Below are 11,875 nucleotides of genomic sequence, written 5' to 3'. Positions count from 1 at the left end.
TCATACTGACATTTGTTTTAATTAAAAAAGAAAATACCAGAAAGCTATAATCACTGGAAGAAAACATGTCTAGGCCCTATATCACACATTGTCCTACAATTCTGCAAAAAGTGTCAATTTTCTGTGATAAAATCACCATTAACCAATAGGCTTCTAACTAAGTAACAAGAAAAACATAAACGAAAAAAACCATAAAACAGACTCTCAAAAAAGTGAACAGCTACAAAACCAATGTCTTCTTTCTCTCTCCCCAAGCCCAAAAATATTTCACAGCCTCTATCAAAGTCTTGTGATTGCTCCACACCTGACACTTTACCGGTGGGATTACCTAATTAATATGCTGGAATTATAGCCTTTAATCCATCTGATACGCTATCCCTAAAAACATTACCAGATTCAGAAAAATTCAAAAAAGTCATTGTCATACCTCCACTGATGACATCCACTCCCAGGTTGGCCATTTCTCACAGCTACAGGTCTATAGATGGCTTTACCACCACATTGTGAAAACTGATGTCACCAATTGCATGGTTCATATCATCAGTGATGGACTTTTGACAGTTTTGAGTCTGCCTTCCACTGAGGACAGAAACAGCTCTCCATAAAACTAGAGATAACATCCTAAAGCCATAGGCTGAGCGTAGCATGACTTCTAGTATCCGTACATGTCAGTGTGATCTTCCAAACTTTGACCACATAATAATTGTCCATTGTGTCCAAGAGGGAACAAGTGTCTCTGGCATATCCCTCTTCTAGTTTACATTCTTTCTCCCGGATATTCTTCATGACCCAGTCTTTATCCCTGTCCTCTCCTACTCCCAGCAGCACATGTGTGGGGTCCAGCAGATATCTTAAACTTCAACCAAACCACCTTTCATAGCTCCTAACATCATAGATAACTATAGTCTGTTCTACTCCAGCTGTATTCATAATACCCCATTCTTCTTGCAGAAGAAATAAGTTATGTAGTTATCCCTAGGAATGTGATTTTCTGCTCCTAGATCATCAACAGTAAAGACCTTCCAGACCTTCAACATGTTCAAAACTGTGCTACAATTCCTATACACATCACTGACCTCCCATTTATTTCATCCATCAACCCTGAAAATGAGAAACTGTCTTTCCTTAAAGGTCATAGTCCTCTTCAAGACCCTCTACCTCATTACAAAACGCATCTCTTAAAAGGTCCTTTAAAATTCTACGAGCAAAATGCAACATTTCTCCCCTAGACGCTCATTGAACTCATGTGACAGCATCTTGAGGTATAACTGCAGGTAGAGGTCAAGGCAGGGCACTAGGACCCTGCTGAATGGCCACAGGCCATGGGGTTATTCCTTGGGCCAGGTTTCAAAGGGAGGAACGAGAGGAGGAAAAGCAGGAACATGGGCCCTGATGAGAGGGCATGCAGCATAGAGGACATGGTGTGTGGTTGTCCAGAAATAAAGAATCTTACCTGATAGTGCTTATGTGGCACCTCATGCCTAGAAGAGAATGCAGCACAATTCTCCTTAAGAACAAAAACCTCAAAATTCTCCTTTGCTGAACAATCTGTGAGTTTACACCTTCATGCCATGAAGGCCCTGCACATTAATTTAATCACAAGAAATGTCAACTGTATCTTAATAATCATTTGATCTTCCTTTCTGCAGATAAATCAGAGCCATTGACATGAAGAGGGAAAACCAGAGTCTGGGGACAGATTTTATCCTGAAGGGCCTTTCCGATAACCCCAACATGAATCTTATCCTCTTCTTTGTATTTCTTTCAATCTACATGGCCACGCTGGTCGGAAACAGCATCCTGATTATTGTCTGCAAAGTTGACACCCGTCTCCACACCCCTATGTACTTCTTCCTTAGTAACCTGTCCTTCTTAGACATATGCTACACCACCAGCATTGTCCCCAAGATGCTGGTCATTTTCCTGCTGACAAATAAAACTATTTCATACACAGGATGTGCAGCACAAATGTACATTCACTTGTCATTGGGTGAGACGGAATGCATCCTCCTTGCCGTCATGGCATACGACCGCTACATCGCTATTTGCAACCCCTTGCGCTATATGACCATCATGAACAGGGCAGTCTGTATCATGATAGCAGCTTCAACCTGGATCAGTGGCTTCCTTCTGTCTATAGTGCATGTGGCATCCACATTGCATCTCCCCTTGTGTGGCAAAGAGATTAACCATTTCCTGTGTGAGGTACCAGCTGTCCTGCAGTTGTCCTGTGTTGACACCTTCGTCAATGAAGTTGTCATCTTTGTCGTTGGTGTACTGATATTGTTGATCCCAGTGATCCTGATTGGAGTCATTTATCTTCGCATAGTTGTGACTATCCTCAGAATCAAGTCCACAAAGGGACGGTCCAAGGCATTCTCCACCTGTGCCTCCCACCTGACAGTCATCACCATTTTCTATGGCACTGCCATCTTTATGTACATGAGACCCCGGTCAAGCCACTCTCCCAACTTTGATAAAATGGTGTCTGTGTTTTACCTCATCGTAACACCGATGTTAAACCCCATGATATACAGTCTGAGGAACAAAGACGTCAAAGGAGCAGTGCAGAAATCAATAGTAAATTGTGTATATAAAGATATGTGATAGACTTAGAATGTAATGTCTTATATGTGTCATATTGGTCTGACAAACTCTGTGCATTGGCAGTGTAAGGTGAACTGACCTGTAAAATGCCCAAAACATGCCTCAAATAATTCCTATTCCGAGGCAACAGTCAGCTTTTAAATATGTGTGCATGTGTGTCTGTGTGTGTACATACACGTGTGTGCATGTGTGGGTGTGTCAATGTGGGCAAGCTTAACACACATTATGGTGATCTGACCGGTCCTCACAGTGCTGGTAAACCCAGACAAAACCAGGCAAACAACATCTCTGCAAGGGCCAATACTTGGCCATCCACATAGTATATTTAGGTACTTTCAAGTGAGTGGATCAAAATACTAAGGGCCAGATTTAGGGAGATTTGGTGCAAGGCAGCGCAGCAAATTACCTTGTGTGCTGCCCTGCATCAAATTGAAAGGGCAGGAATGAGCTGTATCTATGGCATACTTTGCATTCCTGCTCTTTCCCTCTGTGCTGGCGCTGTTTTGGCAGCCTTGCGCTAAGCGCCATTTACACAAAGGGTGCCTGTTTTGCATGCAGAATTGTTTTGTGCAGGAAATGGCACCTTTCTGCACAAAAAACAATCCTGGGAGGCTTTTTCCTCATTCTATGTGTGCTGCAGAATGCAGCACACATAGAAGAAGAAAAAGCGAGGAGGTATAAAATTACTTACCCTCATTGCACCTCCCTTTGGGGAATTGTGAGGTTTTGACACATCCTCAGGTTTACATAGCCTTGTAAATCTGGGGATGCGTCAATATCCTCAGATGTTGCGTGGGAACACCCACTGCAACCATTATGGAATGCCTCCTTAACACAGAGTAAGGCAGTGCAGCAATTTGTGCTGCCTTGCCTTACTCTATATTAATTAGGCCATTCAAGGCCACGCAAAGTGGCTTGCATGGCCTCATGAATATGGTTTAAAGATTTGCACCAGCATTGCACCACTAAAAGAGACACAAAGACAGCTCAACCCTCTCATGAATAGGCCCCTAAAAGTCAAGTTGTATTTGCTTTGGTCCACTGTACAACCTATCCCAGTAAAAAAGATGCAGAGGGAGATAGAGTAGAAAATATACACTCCATCATGGTCAATGCTGGTCCTCGAATCAGTAGGTATGACATGCTGTATGTGTTTGTTTGTGTCTCTGTGTGTGTCTAAATGTCTCTGTCTGCCTGTCTGCTTCTAAGATATTGCGTGATTCCTCATGAATTGCATTGGGTACGTTTCTTGTTCTTGTGCTTGTGATCCTCTGGTTGATTACCAAATATCTTGAAGTCTTGAAAAGAAATCCACAGTCGTACTGCTTTCTCAGCTGTGTCCATTTACTCATTCACATAAAGCTGTGATGCTAAAGTTGATTTCCTAACACCATGTGATGATATATTAAAAAACCAACTCAGCATACTTCTCGATCACCTCCAGATGGCCCAGGGACTTTCTCTTTAACATTCAAGAAGGACAGGAAATCTATAGCAAATGAGAATGACAATTGTGATGAGTGGTCCTTCTTGACCCCTTCAAAGGAGTGACGCTATAAACAAGCTTTATTCAATGTAATACAAATGAAACGGTCTTTGTTAAAAATGTCCTGGTTAACTTGTTTCATACCTGAGTACCTAAAACACTATCAATATCCTAGCGATCCAGCCTACACCATGAGGCATTTATTCCTATTTACGGTGGAGAGTGTGTGCTTGTGTGTGTGTGTGTAATGTTGGCTTACGTGCAAGCTCACTGGTCTCCTAGTCCAGCGTGTGAGGGATGTAATACATTGGTGCTTAGTCCTGTCCAATTGATTAAAAGGAATGCAACCCCCATCAGTGGAGAAACAAGTGACTTCCAACAGGAAGGAGATGAGGGCAATGTGTCATGCTCTTTTGGGCAAAAGAAGTAAAAGCCAGTGATGTCAGAACAGACAATGAGGTGACTTGGGAATATCTATCCTCTGGCTCTGGTGAGACATCTGGCAGAGCTGGCTTCCTAGCTTCTCCTGTCCCTGAGTGTAATTACATATCAGAAACACGACAATGCCTAGTTGGATGGCGTAAGCAGGGTATTCCCATCGTCTAACAAACTACTCTGAGCCAGGAAGTCATGGACCCCTGTTCATGCTTATTTTTAACACATGCCTTTGGTCTGATGGTGTGTCCCTTTTGTTAGAAACTGGGTCTCTAGTTGGCAGAGGTATGCACCCTGTCCAAGTAGGGACCACAATCCTAGTCCGGTAAATCACAACACAATCCAAATTATCCTGTGCTCACACTCTGGTAGCTTAGCACAAAGCAGGCAGGCTTAACTTAAAAGACAACGTGGAAAGTATTTGTGCAATAACTTATACAGTAACACAGTGAAATCACCACAAAAAGTACTCCACACCAGTTTAGAAAAATATATAATATTGATCTGAACAAAATTAGACCAAAATGACAAAGATCTCCACGCTGCCTGGGGGGCCCAAACCACAAGCCCCAGACTCCTTTGCGGCATCAGATTCACCGGCTGCCATTTTGCACCTGGAGGCTCGGTGAAACGGTCGCTGTATAGGCACGCCCGGGTGCCAAGAACGGGCCCGTCTGCATCCGTCAGAGCCTGGAGGAGGCTGGGCTGGGCATACTCTGTTGGCCGTTTTGTTTGAGGATTTGTATAAATCTTGCCTAGATTAGTAAAGATAATTTCATTCAGCAACTATAGACTATATTTATAATGGGGAAAAGGAAGCAAAACCGAGCGGGGAATAGTATTAGCACAAAAACTTCTATCACTACTAATATGATTACTAACTATCTTACAGACTCTATGGGGAAACTCAATGAAGAGAATGTTAATGCTGAAGCACGTCTAGTGGCAACCAAAAATGTTTTACATGAGGCTATTATAGAAGTGAGTACTGAGGCTGCTAATTCGATTATTGAACTAGAATCTCCGAAGGACAATACTTTTGGGGCGATTCCCAGGTCTTCTTTAGGCCCATCAGCACCAACAGACACAATAGTAGAAATTGAACCTTTGAGTAGTATAGATGATCCAACCTCTTCCCCACCTAAGAAGAGAAGTAGGCAGATAACAAAATCTAATCTCATATCATCATTACAACCTCCTAAGGGTGGTAAAATAACCTCTGAAATGCATGGAGGTCACTCGTTAGTTGCATCAATAGTGCATAGAAAATTAGATAGTCCAAAGTGTTGCTAGAAATTAAGGAGACAAAAGAACGTGTAAGCAAGATAGAAGTAAGTGTTAAAACGGTGATTAATGCTAAAAACCCCATCCGTGGTTGTGATACCGCCCCGAATGAGAATCAAGTGGATATAGGTACATTTAACAATACAATGACAGGAAATGTGGACCCTAATAAAAGTGGTACGAAAAACTACCACTCTACACTGAGGGAATTATCTCAACTAAAGGCACCTATTACTAATCAAGTGAGGCAATTATATATATATCACAAATGGAAGAGTGTGAATAGAGATAGATCTGTGACAGAGGTTTTACAACTACCCCAGATGCCTCTCCATACACAATTATACTGAAAATTTTTCCCAAATTGGGATCAAACATCGTTGAGACCTGGACAGAATTACGTAACAAAGTAGCACATTGGATGTCAATGAATATATGCACACCTGACATATTATTTCATGAAATTTTATATGCAAGACGAGTTCGGTGGGTGGGATATTTGGAAGAAGAAGAGGGATATTGTATAGTGGTTTATTTTCGTGACCCTCATTTTGTGAGTAAATTACTATTAGATTTAGATAAAAGACATCAAACTTGTATAAAATATGAGAAGGGAGATAATGGCTGTCCCCTTAGGGTATTTCTAAAGAACACTGAATATTCTAGGTGCAAGATGCCCAGTGGATACAAGGAAAGTACCCGGTAATCTGGAAAGGCGTGACAAATTAGAATGCTCTAATCGATTTACCCCCCTGAGTAACACGGAGGATCTGGAATGACAGCAGGAGGATATGAATAGAACAGGGGTGTTTGCTCCAGAGGAAACATCAATCATCACTATAGAGTCAAAATCCAATATCCTGAGCTGTAATGGTATTGGTGAGACTGATGGAGGTCCTTAACAAGGGACTAAATTACCCTTATGTCATGGAATATAGCTGGAGTAAGAACTAAACTGGCTGATAAGGAATGGCAGACCATAATAAGTTTGTCACATATAATCTGCCTACTAGAAACGTGGCACAGGGGATGCTTCTTTATTGAAGGATACTCTGCATTCGTTACATCAGCTTCCCCCTCATCTAGTGGGAGTGCTAAGGGGGGTTAGCAACACTGATCTCAACACTAGTACTGTCTACATTGGTGAAATCTTTCCTTGACTCCCCTTATTATCATTTTTTATATTTCTAGGTTAATGGTACCATAGGAATTGTACTAATCAACTATTATAATAATACATTTGATGCTACTAAACAAGTAGTGGCATTAACCCTCCAGGATGATTTACATCTATTTCTAAATGATATAACATCCACATACATATTAATATGGGCTGGAGATTTTAACATCGGGACGTGCCAGACTACTATAGAAAAGACATGTGGATTTACCGATGATCAGGGAAACGCCCAATCACATTTCTTACATAATAATTATGGAACTATATTGAATGAATTAATATTTAGATACGTCCTGGAACTGGTGGAAAAAGAGGGGGGCAAGGGAGAGAAGTATCCAACGTTTTAGGGAGGTGGACATTTTTCAGCTATTGACCACATACTGATCTCTAGGAATAATGTTGTTATGATTGAACCATTAAAGATTAAGCTAACTATATATAGTGATCACCACCCTTTGTCACTTACCCTGAGATTAGCTAAACCCTATAATATAGGAGAACGACTAGCAACAAACATAGGAATAAAAAGCAATAATGGAATTGCCATAAAATGGACTGGGATAAGTGAAATAGACCTGATGAAAAAAATTGTGACTCGATATAGACAAGACATTTTAATTTGGACAGATTTTAATCAAAGTCCATTAGAGATTTTAGTTTCTTTTAATCAACTTAGCAATGCCATATCATAGAGCCTAAAAGTGACACCTGGCAACTAGAACAGAGTAAAACAGTGATGGTTTGATAAAAATTGCTCACAAGCAAGTCAGGAACTTAAGCGAGCCTTGCAGGCTCGACCAAGAAATAGAGAAAAAGTAATTTCCAAATATTCCAGCTATAAACATGCACTGGAGACTAGTAAGGCACAATTGAGAGCCAGGGCATGGGATAATTTTGAGCAAGCAGCGGCATTGAGAGATAGCACCCTATTTTGGAAAACTATTAATCATAGAGATGCACTTGAAAGTACTGCACATGTTACATTAGCGGACTGGCCCTCCCATTTTGGCATAATATTTAATCCAGACCGTTTGGCTATGCATTCATCGGACACTGGGATAATTGAGATTAAGCCACCCTTTCTGAAAATTATTAGTTTAGAGGAAGTGAGATCTGCCATGGGAAGATGTTCAAAAGGGAAGGCACCGGGCCCTGATGGGGTGCCTGTAGACGCTTACCTGACATATATGGATCTATGGTGCCCTATTTTGACCCAAGTTTTTAAGAGTGTGACAAAGAGATATATTCTAACCTCATGGAAAGAAATCATAATTGTTACTATTTTTAAAAAAGGAAACAGAGGTGACCCTAAATACTACCGACCTATTTCCCTTTTAGGCTCTTCAATCAAATTATTAGGGAGAGTGCTCCTAGAAAGATTAGAGTCTTGGGCATCCGATCATCAGATACTTACTGAGGCCCAGTTGAATTTAGACCTGAGGTTGGTACACTGGAACAGAGTTTAAATCTTAATTTAATATTAAGTAAATACACAATAGCAAAAAAGGATCATGTGTTTCTCTGCTTTGTAGATCTTAGCTTTTGATTTAGTGAACCATGCAAAGCTGTGGAAAGTTTTAATAGATTTGGGTGCGCCCCTAGATATAATCAGCTTTTTAGCACAATTGTACAACCTTTTAACAGCGCGAGTGAGGTATGGAAGAAATGGTGAATGTATCCCAGGCTTTAGGATTGGGAGAGGCATACATCAGGGCTGCGTTTTAGCTCCCCTTTTATTTTACCTCTATATTAGTGGGGTAGATGCCCATTTTAAAAAAATGGCAAACGATACACCTAAAATAGGGGAATGTCCTGTTCCAGTCCTCCTATATGCAGACAATGCAGTCTAGTTATCACAAACCGCCAATGGGCTGCAGCGGCTGATTGAGGGTTTTGTAGAGTTTATGGAGGGTAGAGATATGTGCCTGAATTTGAATAAAACAGTCGTAATGACTTGTGGCCCGGGAAAGGCCAGAAAGGAAATGTATTTTATTAAAGGCCCCAAATATGAAGAGGTAAATTGTTTTACATACCTGGGTGCACAGTATTCTAACACTGGCCACTGGAAACAACATCTAGAAATAACCAAGATGAAGTATATTAGCGCAACAGAGGCCTTTTTTAGATTTTTAAGGAAGATTGGTAATAAACCCCTTAGGGAAATGCTACAAATTTATAGAAGCAAAACAATTAATAGCATCACTTATGGTTCTGCCCTTTGGGGCTCAATGTCCGAGATTCAGTCATTACAAGCACTAGAGAATAAATTCCTCTGTAGACTACTTGCAGTGCCAAATACCACTTCTACTTACATGGTACATAGGGAACGAGGCTGTTCCTATGTGGAAGACTCAATATATATTAGTGCCCTATTGGCATGGCATGGCATTTGGTCTAAAGAAGGGACTCGATTTACAAAAGAGATTATTAAATATTGCCTCACACTAGAACACTGGGTCAGAATTCCATGGTTTGTGCAGTTAAAAAATTTGTTGGGAAGTGTAAATCTAGATGACCCGGGTATTATTCTTCAATTCAGTAAAAAAGAATTAAAAAGTCAATTAATAGAACGGAGGGAAAATGATACAGCAAATAGAGAATGTAGGAAATCGACAGTAGCACTTTGTGACTGAAGCAAATGAGACAATTCAAAACTATTTATTAATAGTCTTACATTTTCAACACAGATTTTATTTAACTCAGATGTGTGATAGGACATTACGTTTATTAGTAGCTTTCCCAAAGATGAGGATGTGGAGTAAACATTTACCGAAGTGTCCCTGAGCGGGACGATTTGCACAATCCACAATGAACTTTATAATATCATGCAGATTTTATCACAATATTAGGAAATGTTTCTTAAAACTTCTGTTTGTTATTAACAAATTATTTTGATGTGGAGAGGCTTTTAATTACTTATGTAAATAGGATACTAAAGAGAAATGTTATGCAGTGATTACATTTATTTTATATGCTATAGAACAGAGGAAAAAACGTATGCACTTAGAAACACTCCACTACGAGAATGAATAATGGCCAGATTTGCTGAAATGAAGAATTTTATCTATTTATTATTAATGCTTAGAAATAACTTATTGTATGTTATCTTTGTTTTTTTAAAGGAATTGTATATCTTTTATGGAGTAATATCCGAATAAAGATTGATTTGATTTGACAAAGATCTAATATGCATAAGTCAGGATAATACTTTTTAGAGGTTTAAATGAGCCTCAATCCTTAAGCATCAGTAGTTGTATCTTATTAACACACAGTACCTGGGAAGCAGCAAAAATAACTACACAGACGGGCCGCAGAGGAGGAGATGCGTTGAAAAGTGAAGCAATTTGTTGATTTTTTCCACGCTGCAAGATGATGCATCGGTTTCCAGGAGCGCAGCCTTGGTTCCTCACTGCATTGCCGGGATATTTTGATGCCCAGGGATGATGCGTGGAAAACCCAGAACACGTTGAGCAGAGGCAACAGGTGCTGCATCAATCCGGCAGGCAATGCTGTGACTTTTCAGCCACAAGTCATGCACTGCATCAATTCTGCAGGTGTTGCGTCAACTATTTCAAGCGTTGTGTCGATGTTACGATGCGCTGAATTTTCTTCTCTTTGATTAAGATTTTCTAGCCCGGAGACCTCAGAACAGGAGGCAAGCTCCATCCAAGCTCTTGGAGAGCACTTGAGGAGGAAGGTAGAGACCTTTCAGCAGAGTCAGGAGTCAGCAGGCAGCAGAGCAATAAGAAGGCCAGCAGCCTTTCCAGCAAAGCAGTCCAGATGAGTCCTTTAGGCAGCGAGGGAACAACTGATTTGGGTATTTTTCCACCCCAGGACTTATAAAATTATTTTATAAGGTCCCTGCTTATAGTTACATGGAACCCTACCCTAGGGGCACTTAGGACACACCTTAGGGGTGACGTATATGTAAAAATAAAGTAAATTAAGACTTTGGAAGTACGTTTAATTCCAAAGTCGAATTTTCACATAACTTTAATTTAAAAGCAGCCAGCAAGGCAGGCCTGCCTTTGCAATGACTGTGGGTACCTTAGCAGTGCACCTATGGGTGCACCACCAATGCTAGGGTATTTAAACCTACATGCCCTACCATATACTAGGGACTTATAGGTAGGTTTACACTTATAATTAGCCTAATTTGCATATTCATTTTACACAGAGCACAGGCACAAACACCAGCAAAACGTGAAAAAAGGGGGAAATAAGTTAGAGGGTCTCTGCAATCAGCCCAGTTTTCTCACACAGATGGTAGTGAGGACAGAGAGATGCCTACTTTCTAAAAGTGGCATTTCTCAAATAGTAATGTAAAACCCAACTTCACCAGTGAATAGGATTTCTCACTACAATCCCTACCATACTAAATATGACAAAGCTACTCCTCTTAGATCATAAATTACCACTTCCAAGCATATAAGGGAATCTCTAATGTTGGCCTATGAGAGGAGCAGGCTTCACAGCAGTGAAAATGACTTTGGTTGGGTGTTTTACTACCAGGACATGTAAAACGTGTAAATACATATCCTGCCTTTTACTTACATTGCATCCTGCCCTATGGGCTACCTAGGGCCTACCTTAGGGGTGACATATATGTAATTAGGGGGGAATTTAAGACTTGGCAAGTAGCTTTAAATGCCATGTCAAAATGGTAGTGAAACTCCACATACATGCCTTGCAATGGCAGGCCTGGGACATGGTTAAGGGGCTACTTATGTTGGTGGCACAACCAGTACTACACACCCACTAGTAGCATTTAATTTACGGGCCCTGGGCACATGTAGTGCACTTTACTATGGACCTATAAGTAAATTAAATATGCCAATTGGGTAGGAACCAATGTTTGCTTGTTTTAGCGAGAGAGCACATGC

The 11,875-nt window shown here is 40.7% G+C and overlaps 1 protein-coding gene across 3 annotated transcripts; it reads left to right on the top strand.

Moving 5' to 3' along the window:
- Positions 1-1,668: 1,668 nt before the first annotated feature.
- Positions 1,669-11,424, top strand: LOC138258220 (olfactory receptor 2G6-like). Of its 3 annotated transcripts, none has more exons than XM_069205927.1 (2): positions 1,669-2,565; positions 11,383-11,424. In XM_069205927.1, exons 1-2 carry the CDS (start codon positions 1,669-1,671, stop codon positions 11,422-11,424), a joined length of 939 nt encoding a protein of 312 aa, XP_069062028.1. The 3 variants fall into 3 exon arrangements, with proteins under 3 accessions (XP_069062028.1, XP_069062029.1, XP_069062027.1); XM_069205928.1 differs by lacking the exon at positions 11,383-11,424 and adding an exon at positions 9,752-9,822 and having other exon boundaries at positions 1,669-2,567; XM_069205926.1 differs by lacking the exon at positions 11,383-11,424 and adding an exon at positions 5,680-5,855 and having other exon boundaries at positions 1,669-2,567.
- The last annotated feature ends 451 nt before the right edge of the window (positions 11,425-11,875 follow it).

This window comes from Pleurodeles waltl, chromosome 2_1, assembly GCF_031143425.1.
Source record: "Pleurodeles waltl isolate 20211129_DDA chromosome 2_1, aPleWal1.hap1.20221129, whole genome shotgun sequence".
In the NCBI taxonomy this organism is placed as follows: Eukaryota; Metazoa; Chordata; class Amphibia; order Caudata; family Salamandridae; genus Pleurodeles; species Pleurodeles waltl.
Note: the sequence above shows the minus strand (reverse complement) of the source record. Positions and strands in the feature narration are given on the sequence as shown.

Coding starts and splice junctions, on each gene's coding strand:
- LOC138258220 (XM_069205926.1), top strand. CDS start 1,669: ATGAAGAGGGAAAACCAGAGTCTGGGGACAGATTTTATCCTGAAGGGC. Junction 2,568..5,679: donor AAAGACGTCAAAGGAGCAGT/GCAGAAATCAAT, acceptor ACCTAAGAAGAG/AAGTAGGCAGATAACAAAAT.